At 44.0% G+C, this 18,999-nt stretch overlaps 1 protein-coding gene across 5 annotated transcripts in view; it reads left to right on the top strand.

Moving 5' to 3' along the window:
- The window catches only part of ITPR1 (inositol 1,4,5-trisphosphate receptor type 1), a 1,957,366-nt gene that overhangs the window by 828,082 nt on the left and 1,110,285 nt on the right, over positions 1-18,999 (top strand). For all 5 annotated transcript variants that reach the window (XM_085624511.1, XM_085624509.1, XM_085624508.1 and 2 more), the window contains 2 exons: positions 48-220; positions 17,371-17,490. In XM_085624511.1, the coding sequence (XP_085480637.1) occupies positions 48-220; positions 17,371-17,490 (293 nt within the window). The remainder of the gene's footprint in view (positions 1-47; positions 221-17,370; positions 17,491-18,999) is intronic.

Raw genomic sequence — 18,999 nt, 5'->3', positions numbered from 1 at the left:
CACTGTCTGTTTAATGCCCCTGACCTTGTGTTCCCCTTGCCCTGCAGGAATACATTGCCAAGCAGTTTGGTTTCATGCAGAAACAGATTGGCTACGATGTGCTGGCTGAGGACACGATCACAGCGCTGCTGCACAATAACCGCAAGCTTCTTGAGAAGCACATCACTGCTGCAGAGATCGACACTTTCGTAAGCCTCGTGAGGAAGAACAGGGAGCCCAGGTAAGGAATGGCGCTACAGGCCTTCTGCAGATCCGGGGACTCACCGTCCACTGAAGTAACTTCTCTCCTCTTGGGTGAGATGTTTGTGTATGCTGTTCACGCAACCCCTGGGGGTTCAAATGTTTGCAGTGTCACACCAAGCTTATGATCTGACTTAGGCCTACAGAACTGACTGCGTTGAGAGCATTGTGAAGGATTTGTGAAGGTTTGCAATCTTCTGGAGTGTTTTCTCCGGAGTAATGTGTTTGGAGGCAGTTTGGTTTGCAGGCTCATTGTTTACTAGGCTGTCTTAACTCTGGAGTAATGCTGAAGCTGTCTGCAAGGCACTAGTGTGTGTGTGTGTATTCTGCCTGCCAATTTAATAAGGGCATCCTAGCTCTCCATGATGAATAAGGTTGAGGTGCTACAGAAACTGATTGCACAGATCGATGAGGTCTGTGGTTGATGCAGAGGGGGGGCGGGAGAGGTAGAGAGACCAGATCTACAATCCAGACCTAGTGGGCAGGATCGGATACCTAACTTGCTAGCATAATGCACTTGTGATTAAGAGATGTCCTAAGATGTCCGAGTTGTGACCTAAAATGCAAGTGACTATTTTGGCCAAAGGGATGCAGGTGGTCTTTAAAACAGAGGAGGGACTCACCGGTGCGCTGTGGTTGAACTTCTAATATCCCATGGCTTTCTGTGGGTGTTATAGTACTTGAGTGCTCCACATACTATATAAAATACTTGATTGACATAGCTGGTGAAAATTGCTGCAGTAACTACACTGAGTGTAGCAATTTGATTGCACCTGTCCAAATACCTGATTTACTTTGTGAGTAGGCATTTTAGGTTTTGCTGCCTACTGATCGAATACCCTTGAAACATCAATGAATGGACTTCATACATGGATAACTATTCATGCGATAATCTGGATTGTTGGACCTTTCTAACGCCTTGCACCATTCTTTGATGGGCTTCAGAAGGCACCAGAAGTAAAACCTTATTCCAGGGGTCTCGCACACTTTAGAATGTCAGTTCAGTGCATACTTGTAGGTCTTGGATAAAACCGCTCTGCAAATGTTTTTTCATTCTTGTAGCAGTAGCCAACTTAAGCTTGTCTGTATTTAGTCATGCAGAAATTAGGCCTATATGCTTCCATTCTATCAATGACAACAGGGCAACCCTTTGCATAAGAAATGAAAATCCATAGTGTGCAAGAGGTGACCAACATAAGTTAATTATTTAAGCCAAATTCTATTGACTTGCATCCAGTGTGTGCTTATTGTAAGGTAGCTGTGATACACAACATCTTAGGGAAAACCTCTGCAGGGCAGCGGTGGTGAGGCTTCTCAGGCCTCTTGGTACAGCGGTTAGCAGAAGAGGGTGGTTCTCTCGGCAGCCATCTTTTCCAGCGAAAGCATCAGCATGGTCCAGACTGCAGTACAATCTGGGAATGCAGACTTGTTAACTGCACAGTGCAGCTTATTTTTATTGAACTTGTGAGATTTATCAATCTGGGCATACAAACTGGACTCCCTCATTCAAGCAAATTTCTAGTGTGAGGGTACCTCTTTAAAATATTCCTACATTATATTCGCAAAACGATTTACATTCTCAGCCTTTAGGAGCTTTCTGACGCACCACAAACTAAACCGCTCCTCTTGCAGTAGCATCTTAAATTTTGGGCATGGACTTCTTTCACACATTGATTGGGAAATTTGGCTGAAGGCTTGAGGTATGAGGGTGGTGAGTGAAATACCACAAGGCTTGGACCATCCCTCCTATAAGGCCCGGACCAGAAATGGATATGGTGCATGAAGACACTTTCTTAGGGCCCAGATGCTTCACACGATGTGTTCTGTGGGTAATGCAAGTATGTGTATTGCTAAAAATACCTCTCCCTCGCAGAAATGGTACACTGCACCTATATTCGCAGGCATTGACGGGGGACTAGTAAGGATGGTCGCACATGCATCTGTTGAATGACGTATTTGTTAGCGATCTGTTTTTTTTCTAGAGTTCACTGAGTGTGATGGAAGTACCATTGTGTTCCTTTGGTAGATGTTATGTAAGACTGTGACTGGGTTTGGCGAGTTATTTGGAAACTGTTTTGTGCAGACCGGAAATCTTCAGAGTTTGGGATCTCCCTAGTGCTTTGTAAGTCTTGACAACGGCAACTGCATTACAGTGTATGGAGAAGGGCAATAGCGTGGTGCAAGCCTCCTTCACACAATCCTGCTGACCTGGGGTACTACTGAGGCAATGGCAGCTATAATGGGAGAGGGAACCGCAAGGTCTCTGGGAGGTGGTGAAATATGTACCATGGGTACAATAATCATTTGAGGAAAGGAAAGCTCTGAGAATGCTTTACTGGGCTAGCAGGTTTATTTCTTCCATTTGTCCCCCCCCACCCCTTGAGTAAACGTGTGCTTGGTGTCACCTCATGAATGGTTTCTTGAGGAGAGCAAAGGCAGCAGATTAGCCGCATACCCCTATGGGTTAACATGGGCATTTCTTACGTCTGGTGTTAGCCAAGACCTTCTCATTTTTAATTAACATACATGTAAAATATACTTTGTAAGGACTTTCAGCCTGCCTTCATTCATTGTTCTGTGTTGCTTATTTTTCATCGGCCCACAACAACATACAGCGTGGGTCAGCCCACTTTACCCGCTGGCTAACTTCACTCTGAGGGATGACATTATGCCCTTTCAGAAGGAGCACATTCACACAAAGTAGTTCCTATCAGTGCCGGAGACTATCATGCCAGTTGTGTTTTGTGAGACCCCAAAACCATAATTTTGGTCTTAATATTTTTCTTTCCTGGATTTATGCGGGCCCTGCAGCTTTTTTGCAGAAACCATGACAAAACAAGCAATGATGAAAGTCAGAAGATTGGCAGACAATTGTCATCCTGATCGGCTTTGCCAATGCTTGTTTCAGTTTCTTTCTCCGTCTTGAGGTATGGCACATGCTTTTATGCAAGCAGTGGCTTAGCAAGAGCATTGGTCCCTGATTCAAGCACGGAAAATACCCCCCACCTCCACCGACTTGGATGGTGGTTGGACAGCTATATTAGGGTTTTAGAGGGACCTGCGAACCCATGGTCGCTGGTGTCAATGCACCTGCTGCAACATTGATAATTGTCTCTAGCCAGCTCGCCTCAAGGCATATTACGTTTTTCATTGTTCTGTTCTTTATAAATTACCTAGGATACTATATTTAAGACCGGCTCTCATCAAGCAACATAATTTAAGAACTTGCAGAATGGCTTTAACTTTTTTCCAACTGCAATCCCCTACAATATGTGCCTCTGTTTAATCGTATATATGGCATGGCATGCTTTACGAATCTGAAATTCTGTGGGGATCTAAGATCTCAATATCTGCAAAATGTGATGTATATATTTTTTAATGGTTTCATTCCGAATGAGTTGTTCGTTTTTATTGTACTTATGTATAGTGTGCTTTTATGGCATTGTGAATTAAGCCGAATAAAATTTGACTGACTGTGGGCCTAGAAGCAAGAACCTCTTGACATGCAGCTGATGAAGCAGGACCAGTTCCACCGAGGTCGTGCAGTAGCGCATATTGTAAGGCCCCCTTGCACAGAAGTGTCTGTTCTGTGATTCCACCATGACCGCCCACCCCTCTGTGCTGTGTATTCTTGTTACTGCGGCTCCACTTGCTGGGTCAAAGCTCCTTTTGGCTGTCAGTATTCCCTTGGCTGCTGCAAATGGAAGCAGACGTTAATCTAGGTCCCAGGGCTCTTGCTTTTAACCTACCGCTTTGTTCCGAGTACGCCTTTATTTTGACCTAATTTAGACATGTAACTTGTTGTGTTTTTGTCCTTACCTTTTGAGGCCTCGTTTTAAAACACCATTCATGTCGTTGGGCATATTTCGAGTGCTGATTCTTAGCCACATGTGAACAATTTGCCTGCGGACACACTCACGGTGTTTAATTTTTACGATTTTTCTTAAGTTCTACAGTCGCACGTGCTTTTTTTGCCATCGTGCTATTCTATTTTGCAGATGGTTCTTAGTATTCATTTATAGGTGGTCTCGTTGGCATACTTTTTTGGTATTTTATTAGTGACACCTTACAATATTTTGAAGATCTCCATAGGCTTGTTGTGATATTGACAAATGTTACTTAAAATGTTGTTTTCCTATTGTTTGGATACTAAACTATACTAATATACTTGTATGGCGCTAAAAACTGAGGTTGCGTGGTAGCACTGCTATTAGAAATAAAATGTGTTGAGTAGATTTACTCTGTGGGCTAAAATTGTGACAGGGTCTTTGTCTTGGGTCTGATCAGCCCCATTTATGAATGTATGCACGAGTGTTAGGGTGGGAATTTCCACGCTGGTCTGAATAGGGAACCCTGTCCTGAATTGTAAAGAAAATAATCATGGGAGTCACATGGGCTTATTTTGGGGCGCTCTGCACTCAACGGCAAAGGGCATTTTGGGATGCACGCTGCACCTAATGTAAACACCCACGAGATTAAAGGACCAATAATTACCTTTGCAGTACTCACTATTGCTATTTCATATAAGAAAGGCCTCATTTTATTTCTGATGCAAATGTACTATCTTGCAGCGTTTTGTAATGAAAAGTTGGGGGTTGAAAGGTAACCCCAAAATTGTCATTTTTGAATTGCTGTATGTAGAGTTCCTTAATGTGAAAAATTTAACATCTCCCCTCAACTTTTTCAAGACTGTTCAGAATGTCACCAGGAGTTCTGTTTTCCGGGCATTGGGGAAAGCTAATTACCCAACCTTTTGTGACCCGATTACGAAGTATGTACCTGAATCACCAAGCTGAGGCATCATACTCCAACCAACAATCAATTAAGGTGGCATGTTTTATGGTTTCCTATGCTGCGAAGTCTACCTACATTTGCAGGAACGCTGAACCTTTTTAGGTCTCGCCTGACCCAGCGCATGCGCTGGTCTGGCGAGAATTATTGAGAGGGCTCCAAAAAGTGCTACCAGGCCAGCCTAGAGCTACAGTGCATGTGAGCGGGCGCGCGCACCGACATTACTTTCACTTTCGCGGCCGCTTTGATGTTTGATCACGATCGTGATCACTTTCGCTTGTTCTTCCGTTTGTTGTTCCTGTTAGTTTTCTCCATTCTTCCTCCATTCGTGGATTCTGATGGCTTGCTCCCATTCTCCCTCCCTCCGTTATCTGTTGGCTTGTTCCTTTTCCCCACATTCAGCCCCAATCAGGCAGTTTTACTATCTCCTGTCTGTCTCCGGTCACTGTTCTCTTCCCCACTCCGTCCCTCCCTCGGATAGCCGCTGCCAGCCCCTCACGCGCACACACTTCCTTCCAGGAGCCCCTTCTCCCTCCCTGGGTATCGGAAGAGCCTCCGCTCGCAGCCTGCCTGCCACTTTCCTTCCGCTTCGCGCTGCCAGTAGGAAACACACCGGCATCTTGTAAATGTACAAGGAATATTAATAGCCCTGGCTGAGATTGGGTATTTAAGTCTTCTCTTATCAAAAAGAAAGGTCAGATGTCTGGCATGGCTCCGCGCCCACCCAGCGCTCAGAACAGGTGCTGCGTGGAGTTTCATGGCTGCTGTCCCCTACCAAGTTTGGTACTGCCTGCCGACACCCTGCCTGCACGATGTTTCCCCAGCAGACCCATTCACCTCTACCGTTCCAGAGGGAGAGCCTCAGAGGGGGCTTGCGCGACCGTCCACTTCGATTTATCACAATATAAATAACTTTTTGTGCTGAGCTCTTGTACACACACACACCGTGCCAGTTCATATCACACACGTGCACTCCTAAGGAAGTGACAACAGCGCTACATAAATATACGTATTCATCTACCGTGTATTCACTCCTTCGCAGTATCCCTCACTGGCGCACACTTTTCGTCGCTGCTGCAGTCATTCAGTGCTTCCATCATCCACTCGCACACTGTGAAACCATCTCTCTGCTATGCATGTTCACTCATGTACAGTCACTAATCCATTCATTCTAGCACCTATTCACTGCTGCACTCACTCCTGCTCACCACTTCATTTGTGTACTCATTCACTGCTTCATGCACTTACACATTCTCTCGCTGTTGCACTAGCTGACTGATCCTCTCACTTTATGCTGCGCTCATTCACTCCCATACACCCACATATTCATTCCTGTGCTTGCTCGTTCACTTCTGCTCTCAATCACTCCTGCATGGGCACACATTCACTCCACCACACCTATTAATTACTCTATGCATTCTCTACACTTACACCATACACACTTCAAAATTCACTGCCTCACTTGTTCGCTTCTGTACTTACACTTTAACTGCTACTGGTTCATTCAGTCATTCACTACTGCAATCATTCACCAAGTGCACTCATTTATTCTGGTAGTCTTTCACTGATGTACTTATCCACCCCTTCACTCACACATTCACATTAATTGCATGCCATAGTCATTCAACCTGTGAACTCATGCATTCATTAATGTCTGCACACTCATTCATCCCTGCATTTCTATCTCGGTGCTACATTCACTTCTGCATGGCTCTTGGGGAAGCCTCATGTCCTGCCGCCTGAGTGCAGCCTGTCAGTGCTTTTCGAATTCCTGCCTGCCCAACTACGACTTCTTCCATTTCTTGAAACCAGAAGGTGCCCCCTGCACCCACCATGCCCCCTCCTAGACAGTAGGAAACATTTACTTTACAGCCGCCAAACTGGCAGCGAGAATTTCCTCCTCCAATCTTCAAGCATTTCTTTCTTTCCTTCCACTGCTTTCTTTCCTTCTTCAAACTTCTCACCCTTCACACACTCTGTTCTTATTTTTTTCTTTCTTTTCTTGTTAATTTCTCTCTCTTTCTGCATTTCTTTCTCATTCTGTCCTTTCTCCCATTTTTTTTATCTTTCCTAAATTAGTCCTTTCATCATATCTCCCTTTCCTTCCTTCTTTCACTTCATTTTCAATCTTTTCTCACATTTTTCTTCTTTCAGTTGCCAGTTTGTCCAATTTCCTCACATTTCTCGACTTTTTTTGTTCTTACTTTCCTTTCAGAGGCATGTGTATGTTTTAAAAGCCACAGGATCTCCCCGAGGTGCGCAATTTCCTTACACTGCATTTCTGCTCGTCCTACATCTGTTTGGGATTCTGTATAATTAATACTTCCTACTTTTCGTAAGCCCTCTCCCCACGGTGTGGAAATGAGCTAAATTTTCTTTACTCTTTGTGTTTATTAAAGAATTCACCTTCAATAACTAATTAGCCAGTGTCCCCCTACTGAAGTAATCAATTAGCCCCCATTTCACATGCACTGCCCCCACTCCTCATCTTGGTGTTGTCCAGATTCAGGACTCTTACTATTCACCCTTCACTCCATTCCTCATAGAGGTCTGTTTGCTGTTGTCTTCTCATTTGCACAAGATAAGTACATGTATGTGTGTGTGTGTGTGTGTGTGTGTGTGTGTGTGTGTGTGTGTGTGTGTGTATATATATATATATCTCCTACTGGGGGTTGCCAGCAGGTAGTTATAGTTACGACCTCCTAGCCAATAGGTCTCGCTTTTGGGACCGTATTAGTATTTAGTTATGCATCAACTGTTGCAAGGCTAAACACTTATAAGGTCCCAAAGGCGAGACCTATTGGCTATGCCAATGCTTGTTTACACTGCCACAGTAGTTCTTTTCAGCCATCCATTAATTACAGATTGGCACCACTGCCTGGTAGACCATACAGTTCTGGATAAATAGAAAGTTGAATTGTCCCTACCTTTGACAGGAAGATCCACCTGTTGGATGATACCTTTCTAGATCGAACACGCCCAGAGATGGTTCTTGGAGGAGAGGGCTTCATTCAGGGCGTTCAATTCTCCTGCAAGTATTTACTGATTTATATGAGCAAGGATGGAAGCCAGCTCTTCTGATGGTAGACTGAAGATTGATCTCATTGGCACCAATTACCATGAAAGAATTTTTAGATGGCGTCTATTTCCGCGCCTTTCCTCATGAAAAACTCGTGGTGTCAAATTTCTTACTGGGGATCTGAACCTGCCGACATTTTGTACTATGAAGTCTCCTTTTGAGTAATTGTTTGATCAGAACAGTAATTTGACAACTATAATTGTTGCTTATAGTTATTCCTTAGACTATTGTTGACTTGCTCCTTGTTTAGAGGAAGGCCTGATATTTCGCGATGTAGTTCATAACCACAGCTGTGCTTTTATAGATATTATTTGGTACTCATGACAATTTTGAGGCAAAGTGGATTTCTATGGCAAGTAATTAAGGTAGATATTCTAGTAATTTATGGCTGAGCATAGCTGCTTTGCTAGTTTGGGTGGTTGGTGTTTTAGATTTAGTATGGGTTTGATGTCGGCCCCTTCTAAGTTCTTAAGTTGATGGTCCTTACTAGGCATGCCTTTCATTTTGAAATTTTAGTTCATGCTTAGGTGATTAAACTAACAGGATTGCCATTTCCTTTAGGGTGCTCGATAAGCTTATTTTTAAACCACAAAAAAACGAAAATCTATTCCTAAACGTCAAAATATCAGGCAGTTTATTTTAATATCCTTGTAAAATTAATGGCAGAAAATTAGAATCATAGAATTTCCACTATCTGCGTCTGAGTCCCCAACATTAGTCTGAGAAATAATCAGAATGGAAAAAAATACCAAAGCCTCTGGACACAAAAGCTGCCTAAAACGTGGTTGCCGAGCCAGGTAGGTTACTTCTGCTTTTCATATCTCTCCAGGAGTGTATCTTCACTTTCTGGCACCACATTGAGGAGGGTTGCCTAAATACACTTTAGGACTGCAGCAAATATTAACCAGAATCCCAGCCACACTATTAAAATACCTGTACACCACCAGCCACATCATATGGAAACCAATGAATTGGTATTTCTAATCTCTGGGACCTAAGGGTAGGCTGAGTAAGGGGGATCAAAAGCGAATTGAAATATGGAGCAGAAGATAAATAATATATGAGACTAGAATCCGAACTAATGCACGAGTTTTGAAACGGTCAGAATTTCATACTGTGGCCTGAAGTATTTCACAGGCAAAGGCTCACCAAACAAAATTGTGATCCCAGACATGAAATCCAGAGGGGTCGGTATCTGCTTCCAGAGAATTGGATGCAATTCCTAAATCAAGGACTCTTCATCGGAGACAAATATCTCATGCCATATTATGCAGGTTAGAAGTCCTGTTCTAAAGGACAAAAAAGCAATAACAAAATGCCTGTCTTGCACAAATTATCTATTTTTTTTTTTATCAATCTGTTTATTCAACATATAAGGAAACTGGTCATGTTATACAGGTCCGATTGGCTACCTCACAAGGTATACTGGCATCAGTGTAAACATACGTCGGTACATAATGTTCAAAATAGCAGGCGGTGGTACTTAACATACAATCTGGTTCAAATTATCTATTTTTTATTTTCATTTTATTTAAATGTTGCCAAAATAGATAGGAGCCTCAGATAAAAATCAGTATTTTCCAATAGATATGCAATTAGTTTATCACTTTATTGCTCTCCTTTTCTAATGCCTTCCACACCTGTCATGCCAATAAAGTATTTTTGTATTTGAAAAGTGTAGATGGCCTGGGTGTCTAAGGGTGTCTTATTTGCTGGAATTTCTGACACCTGCTAATAAGAGATTGGAGTGGTCTGTTTGGAAACACACCTTGGGCCTTTTGCATAAAGGGAAGGGTGTGAAGTCTTTCCAAAACAGAAGTGGGATAATGGGGATTACTTGAACTATGTATCTGAGACTGGGCGCGTCGGATGTGTTTAAGGGGCTGGACTAAATGTGGCTAGTGCCACATCAGTTTCTCCGGTCTCGTATGCACCGATTCACCCATTGCACGTGCCTCTCCTCAGTTGCCAACCCTCTTCTGTACTTAATTCAGCAAGCAGACTTTCTTGAATGACTGATTTCCTAGAAATAGTTTCATGGAATACTAATCATGCTAAACATTTCACATCTTGCTTAATCGAAACATTTAAGATGAATTGGTTTCTACTAAATGGTAAATGCAATTAATTCATTGAATTTCTTTTTTCTATCTTTATATTTTAAGATTTAAAAGTTATTTATCTTAAAGATGGCATTTTTATTTTTCGGAAAGCAAGGATTTCATACTTTTTTTTCCCACTCAAACCTTGCCCTTCCCTTTATAGGTGCTGTGGTGTAGCAGATCACCTTTACCATTTGCACTTTCTTCGTCCCCACGCTGCTTCACCCTCACTCCCTGTCTTCCTGCTACCCTTTTTTCTTTTTTATGAATCCACTTTATTGATAAAGCTTGCAATACATCATGCAAATATGATGCAATAAATCATACAAACGAAAGGAAGCAAGGTGACCAGTTAGTATATCACTGTGTATTTATCCACAGCATTCCATTATACCTTGTAATGCTAATTAATCAGCTTGAAGTAATCCCAACAATGCCCCCACATTTATGGAGTGTTTATGGGGGCATCCCCTTACTCCTTAGATTGGCTTTTCTTGCTTTGCACACCAGTCCATGGTGTCTGCCATTCCGAAATTTTGTTTGCAGGGCTGGTGACTAAGAGGCGATGCGAAAGAGTGGGATAATTTCAAATTGAGCAGTGTCTCCCTTAGCCAGAATTGTGGTAATTCCCACTAGTGTACTCTCCCCACAGGTTCCTCCCAGATAGTCTAGAATGCCTAGCAGTGCTACTCTGAGAAATTTTCAACGACTTCTCCGGCACTTGGGACAGAACCCTCTGTTTCCTACCAATATTGAGTCATGAGGACACTATCAAACCATATGAAAAATCTGAATCCAGGTCTGTAAAATGAATAGATAATTTGCGGCCATGCCGTAGATTTCAAGGTACAAGGTAAGTTCCATGTAGGTACTTTAGTCAGATCAATCACTGGGGAGACAGTGATCCGATGGGCCGTTTGCTCATAGCTCCTGTCAGCATTGTCCAACAGACCCACCCAATTCTCCCACTTCTGTTTCAGAGCTGTAAGCCAATCTGGGGTATTAATTTCTGAGGAACAATATATTTAGGAAATTCCACCACCCAGCTGTTCCATCAGAAGCTTGGCTTGAAGTGGGTTGTATTCTGGGGGCACTATCTCATACTGGTGGTTTGCTAGTTCGTGGTGTAAATGCAAGTATTTAAGGACTTGAACTTTCAAATGTGTGAATCTGAACTGCAAGTCATGGAATTTCATACTTGACCCATGCCAGACATCTCCGTTTGTGATGGAGCTTTGTAAGACACCTAGGAAATGGGGAAGAGTCATATTAAACACAGTGCTTCTGCCAAGGATACAAAGTGGGATCTGAGCCCATTGTTGAAAGCCTTGCTTCGTTGTGGTAAGAAGAGGGGGTATATTGACTCAAGGTCAGGCCCGGTTTGAATGGGTTATAAATGCCAAAGTATCAAAAGCTAAGCGTCTTTATTGTGCTGGGCCTGCCAGGTAAAGATGTTGGTCACCTTTGAGCATGACTAGTAGTCATTTGATATTCGTTCGGTGACCTTAGGCTTCCTCATCTAGAGCCAGGATTTGCAAAACCTGCATCCTTAATATTTGAGTATTTGTCAAATACAGAAATACGTCAGCAGACATTGCCACTCGATCATCGCCAACCTCACAGCACATGCCCTGCAACTGCGCATCACACCTAATTAGGGAGCCAGTGGTTATATGGCCAGGGCTAATAGAGGGAATATGGTGCAAACCCGCCTAGCTCAGATCTGGATAAGGAAAGACAATGCCATTGGCCTGAACTTGGGCAGAGGGCTATGAGTAAAGGAGGTTGATGTACCTCCGAAATGTGAGCCCAAATGCTATCTGGTCACGGTCTGTGTCTTGGAAAGAACAGTCAAATGCCTTCTCAAAGTCCTCAAAGAGAAGAGTGCTGGGGGTCCTGCATACAATGAAGGTGAGTCAGTACCACCTGTACGCTGCTCTACTGTGACCTAGCCAGGGTTTTTGCACATATCCTAATCTGAGTTAATCAGAAAAATGGACCTATAGGAGGAGCATTGGTCTACAGGTTGCCCAGTCTTCTGAATGACTTCAATGAATGACTTCAGTGGTGGCCATATCAATTTCTGGGGAAATGCAGCTTTTGCCTCTTTCTATATTTAGGTCTAAGCATTGAGGTGAGTATTTCACTGTACTTAAAATAGTATTCAATAGGAAAGTCGCCTGACCCGGGTGTTTTGACAGTTCATGTCTTGTAAGGCGTTGCCCACCTCCTCCAGCATCAGTAGCAAATGTAACTCTCATATTTGGGAAAAGGTGAGCAATGGAAGGGAAATGTTGTAAGTGATGACCTAGTCTAGTCTTTCTGGGAGCTCGGTTGTTGAGCGTAGAGGGATTGGTATTCAACTCCAGGTTTTCCGATACTACCCTGGAGGCCATTTTACTTGTGGCCAGCCAGTAGAGTACCTTAGTGATTTATCCCGGTGTTCATACTAGTCTGGTCGAACCCTTCCAGAATTTAAGGACCTTTTACAGCGAGATCTATCATTGTGATGCTCTGTCCATCTCCCGCTGGAGGCTCAAAAACAATGTTTTCAGGCACAAGCTCTCTAGTTTGATGGTTCGGGCCTCCATATTGGCCATTTGGCTGTTTGCCTTTCACTATGGCAAAGGTAGGCCCTGTCAATCCCTGTAATGGTTGCCTTCCCAGCAGCTCGTAGTGTACTCAGAGGTGACAGAACCTTGATTAACATTCAAATAAGCCTGGAGTTCCTCTGCCAGGTTTTCCGAGCATGCGTTGTCCACCAGGCATTAAGGCACCAGACAGGCTGCTGCAGTCGTGGGAAGGACATCAAGAGCAGGAAGTAGTAGGAGATCTATATCAGAGAGTGTCTTCTATGTAGCCGAGGTTTGGATGCACTCCTAGCCTGCGCTTGCCACTTCCTCCAGGCATCAGTGTCCTATTGAGGATCTCCATGTCGCCAGCATTTTAGCTTTGCTAAGCTTACTCAGCATGTGGCCCTGGTGGTCCCAGTCCGGATCAGGGGAACCATCGAAGAGCACCCAGCCCACTAAGGGTGTGCTGTGTTGAAAATTGAAGATTAGTTATGTACGCTTCTAATGCCAGGGTAGGTGCTTGTGGTGGGACATAGGCACATAGGAAGTTGTAGTGTATGCCTTCACGGAGACCCTGCACTCCAAGATCTGCCTTGTCAGCCTTGATTGTGGTGACCACAAGATGAAAGCAACTGTGCAGGAGTATCACCACCCCCAGCAGCCTCTAGTGAACCCCTCATGAAAGGCCCTATCTTATTGATACCGATGTAGAAAAATCCATAAGGGGTCTCTTGTATCAGAAGAACTGCAGAAATAATGCACTTGGCATATCTGAGTACAACCCTGTTCTCTTAATACAATCAAGCAACCCTGAACTGAGACAAATGGGTTGCAGACATAGAACTTAATAGAGGCCGAAGACCCAGACCATTAGTGTACCTAATTGGATGTTTAGTATGACAAACCTAATGAACAAGCAAAAAGGTACTGCAAGAAAAAACTCCCAACTCAGAAGCATCTGTCGCCCAACAAGTCTTACTGAGCAAAGCAGTGTAAAAGCGTAACTGGACAATTAGTATTAAACCTCATAAGAATCTGGACAATCATGGGATGTGGGGGAAATGCTGGAGGGAGAAGAGGCTGTTAGTCTGGAATCTGTGGGCTCTCGACAGCAAACTGACAAAGGTCTCTTCCAGGATTAGAGCTAAAGTTCCATGACCTCCTGAACGATTGTAGGTTTGATGTTCTCCTGGAAACATACTCATACTGAACGTTATTTCAGTATTTTCTGCCTTATCTTCGACACTGAAGGAGAGTGGTGTGGCCACATTAGATTTGAGGGGGCAACATCTTCCAATAGAGACGTGGTCCTCTGCTTTAGGGACCCAGCTGGCGATATTGTGGCGGGCTTAATGGTGAAGGGATACATTTTACCCTACTTCTTAAATCTTTGTATCCGCGACCTCCCACAAATCCTGAATTACCTGCAGGGTAGACTCAGTGTCACTAAAGTTGGACAAGTGCTGACTCGAGGGACCCTCAGCTTGAGGGCATGAGACATCTGGAGAAGGAATGGTGAATTTGGTCATCTTTGTCTTGGTGTTCGTAGTTGATCCTTTGTCTTCAACCTGATTCAGACTGTGACTTTGACGGATTAAGCAGCAGGAGGGAGAGCGACTCAGCTGTCTTGGCGGTATGTGTGCGCTCTGTTCACCTTGAAACTCCTCACTGGTGGCTGGGACTCAGGTTGGGCCCAAGACAAATTTGTCCAGGGAAGCAGCCTGTTTAGCACCCAAACCAGAAAGGATTCTGTGCTGGCCGGCCCGCTTGCCACTGCTCAAAAGGATGATGAAAGAGTGCGGTAGCACAAGTAGACTGGAACCATACACTAGCTGGCACAGGGATGGTCCACTTCAGCAGGGGATATCTGGCAAGGCTGTCGCAGCACGCTCACCAGCGGGACAGTTCTGGCAAACCTCCCAGGGCACCAGGTAAGGTTCGGCCGTGTTGCCAAACTCCTCGCAGGATCAAAGCTGCACGTATCAAAGTGGGGCATAGGTTCTCATCGGTGCCTCAAGCCCACAGTGCAAGATGTATGAACAAGCCAGGCCCCAAAGCAGGGAATAGTCTGGGCTCCCCCCATGGGGATCCCTGCTTCGGACGCCAGGTCCCGCCCCATGAGCCCAAAGTACCACTGCAGCAGTGTGTGCCAACACAGAATGCAAGAGGCCAGAGAGTCCAATACCTGGCGAGCCTGGGGACCAAGTAATGCCCAGCAACTCACGGGGGCTCTTTCAGTTGGGAGAGGGATGGGGACCTCCCCCCCCAAAAAAAATTGGAATCGCAAGGCCATGGGGAGGAAGGCCTGTCCAGCGGGCCTCCCGCCGAGATCACTGTCAGTAGAGTGATCTATAACTCGGGTTGTGCAGGGACACAGCCCTCAGTCAGCACAGCTAGCAGCAGCTCCCAAAGAGTTTACACTGTGGCCATTCACTCCAGCAAGTTGCACCCAGGACAGAGCGCAAGCACAGCGATAGTCCTCAAGGTTTCGCTGTGTCAGCCTGTCAAATTGTTCGTGCAGCCGTAAGGGCTCCAGTCACCATCCTTCATTGAGGGCGGGAACAGCGAGAAATTTGGCTGTGGATCTCTGATAGCCGACATAATAGGCATATAATGGCTCCTGCAGTCCTTATTCTAAGTTCTAATATATAAGCTCAGGCCTGTGCTCACGTGTAGGAATTTAATTACTTTAAATCCATGCTATAGCAGGCTTAACTTTGCATTTAACCTGAGCCTTTGAATGACTACAGTTTTGTTTCAGTTTGAGTGACCACAGACCTTCGATAGTCACATTACTTTGAATAAAGTAGTTTGACAAATATACTGCTTTTAGGTGTGAATCTTTTTTTAAGCATTTTACTTGTAGGTCAAAAGTTTTTGTAGGGGAGCATGAGCGTGTGGCAATGCCTCATTAGTTTCTCTACTAATGGTGACCCTTACTGGACCACTTTCATAAGCACCCACAACTAGTCCTCTAGAATGATACACAAGTTCTACAGGCGGAAATATATGAATTGACCTTTGAAGACTGAATAGAAGTTCACTTGGCTAGCAGTGATTCTAATGGCAGCTCCATGTCTTTCCCCATGTGTTATTTAATAAGCTGGATGAGTTGGGATTAGTCTTGTAGGACAGCTTTGTGTCTGTGTGGCATCTGTCAATGTGTAGTGGGGGCAGACTTGCCCAAGTATACCAAAGGCTTAACATAGAAGTTGAGAAGCAAGGAAGGTATGATGGGGAGGTATAAATATCAGACTTCTTCAGAGAAAGTTAGTGTCCAGACAAAGACATTTCTGAAAATTAACTTTAAGGTCCTTTTGGAAGGTTAGGAGAAACAAATGAATTTAAATAGGGTGTTTCAGAGCATGATGGATAATTGTCTGTTGTAATTTTTTCATTTTGGCTGTCTCTAACAATCACTGTTAATTAGCCGTGGAGTCCAAGTTGTCACAATTTGTCAAAGTTGGTAGCATCTTTGTTCGTGATGTTACGCCTTGTTTAGTTTGTCCTTCAAAAGCTTCCCCAGACAACACGAGGCAAGCTATTTTGGCTCTTTTTAGAACATGTAATTGTTTCTGCTAATGCACCTGTTCAATATGAAGTGATGTTTGAAAAGTTTCAGAGTGGTTTCACAGTTGTCCGCTATTATTTTAATTGTTAAAATTACATCGCCTGAGAACTGGTCTCATGATCCAATAAAGTGTCGCCTTAGTTACCACTCGGGAACAAACTTCTCGCGATCTTGTTGCTCTACTGTTAGTACAGATATTTTCCAGCCAAGATTCAAATCCATCACCAATCCAGTATTTTTGGGGGTCTCTCCAAAATGGGAATGCTCCTGCTAACATTTGTATACAGGCATCTTGTGTGAACATGTCCAGATAGTGACTCAAGGGACAATGACTGTTGGATAATCTCACCTAAAGATGTGTCCCTGTCAGGTTCAATCCGTTATGCTGTTTGTCATTTCAAATTACTCTGCCTACTAAAGATACGAACTTATAAAAGTATATGGATCGTGGCAGAATGGATCCAATCGAGATGCTTAGGATAATGAATCCCATGTAGATTGGTTGCAAGTAAATTGAGTTGATAACTAAAGATCTGACATGTTTGAGCCTTCTTGGACCTACAATGTACATCCATCCCTGTTCGAGAAGAACCTTCGCTTTAGAAACCATGCTTGAGGAACAATCCCTCATGTTCCAATACGTATCCCTTGTTTACTTTTGCAGTCTACCGCCCCAAATGCCTCATTCAAGAAGGTAGTTGCATAACCACCTGCTCCCCTTTCCACAAGCAAGCTTAAGGGATACCAGATGAGTGCTTGTGAGGACCTACTGTCATCCCAAGAATTGTAGTGTATAGGTGTGGAAAGGCCAAGTTTTACTTTATGGCTAGTTTCTCAGCAGCTTGAGGCATAGTTTCAGCATGTTGAATAGATATCACTCTAGAATTCCTACTGATTTGTTGTTTTCACCTCTCCTGGAATTCAGTGTAGTAATTTTTCGTTCATTGTGCTTCTCAGTTCTATTCATTTTCACCCCCTTCTTTTGGTTCTCACTGTACCTTTACCCTCTCCTAGGTTCCTGGATTACCTCTCGGACCTCTGTGTTTCCATGAATAAGTCCATTCCTGTGACACAGGAACTGATCTGCAAGGCAGTGCTGAATCCAGCAAATGCTGACATTCTCATTGAGACCAAGTAAGTTGAAACAGTGGGCTGTTGAACTTTTTTTTCCCCTGCAGCCCCCAGTATTTAAATTGGCAATATATGCTTAATCCATTCGGAATCCCATTCGGTTCATGTACTTTTTATAGCATTGGCTGCATTGTGCACATTTTGTTGGGTGTGCATGTAGCACAGCAGTTTTTGTGCTTTATTTTTGTATTTCAGTGAATGTGCGGTCAGTCAGCTGTTCCAGATGTAGAGAACCTTTACCCTCCTGTGTGCCTGCCACAGATGCAGGAATCTGGGGGCGAAAGCCTCTTTGGGCCAGCATATAGCCCTCCTCAGTTAAATGTATAGTGCCAAGAAACTCCTGATGAAAATGTGCAGACCAAGGTTCTTCTACATATATGGAGGGTGGATTTTCTTTTTGTGACCGAGGACGGGAATCGGCTCAGGAGTATTACACCTTCCAAGAACAATACCCATATGAGGAGCCTGATGAGGAACTACATAAGGGGCAGGTGGTCCTATTGCGGTCCCCATCTTTGGTCACAAATTGTGCATGATGTTGAGCGATTATTATAAAAGGTTTCCTGAGGCCAATGCCCTGATGCTTTAAACTACAAGGCATCCCGATATCCCTGAGACAGTATTTCTTCCGAGGAGCCCTATCAGGCCATAACAAAGGGAAAGACCGGTGTTACTCACATTACAATCAAACTCATTGGCCGATAGCGATGGTGACCAACAGCCTGAGGAAGGAGAAATCCCCTATGACTTTGCAGAGGATCACCCAGAATGGGACGAACAAGTAGCACCATTATCTGCTTCGCCTACCCCATCTCTGGCAGATTCGCCACCAGCTGATATTGGTGGGTTTCATGACATCCTGGAGAGAGCATCCTAGTGTTTTGATCTCCCTCTACTGGCTAAGCAAACCAAATGCTTTCTCTGAGATTTTAAGGGCGTTTCTCAGCATTCTTCAGATCTATCCCTATCGTTGACTTTAGGAAGGATTAAAATAAACTGCTTCAGTGGTTGTTTGTTCCAAAGCCAGCCAAGAAATATACGTCTCCTGACAAGAATCCAGCTTACCTTATAGGCCCATCTTGTCTGTATTGTGTAATAATGCAATTTGCCCAACGACTGACTAAAAATCCATCTTCACCTTGCACCGCACCTCCTGATAGAGAGGGTCGCTGACTGGACAACATTTGCAAAAGATTCCCGGCTATGGTGTTGACTTCTATCAGGCCTTCCAACGCTCTGGCCATCCTTTTTGGAGAAATGACTGTCCGATGTAGTCTGACATTTCAGCTTTTCTAGAGTATCTCCCGGAAGGCGAGAGAAAGAAGCCAGAGAAATTTGGATAGAAGGGAAGACTTCTTCAGAAATAATAAACATGGACATAGATTCTTCAGCCTTTCGACAGATGGCTGGAGCAGCAGTATTGCGTGGTCAAGAGTGCTGAAAGCTACTTCGTTTTGCCCAGAGGCACAGTCAAAAATCCTATACAGGCCCTTTGAGGAAAGACTTGTTTGT

Source organism: Triturus cristatus, chromosome 9, assembly GCF_964204655.1.
Source record: "Triturus cristatus chromosome 9, aTriCri1.1, whole genome shotgun sequence".
Taxonomy (NCBI): Eukaryota; Metazoa; Chordata; class Amphibia; order Caudata; family Salamandridae; genus Triturus; species Triturus cristatus.
The sequence above is the reverse complement of the archived record's forward strand: the minus strand, read 5'-3'. Positions and strand labels throughout refer to the sequence as shown.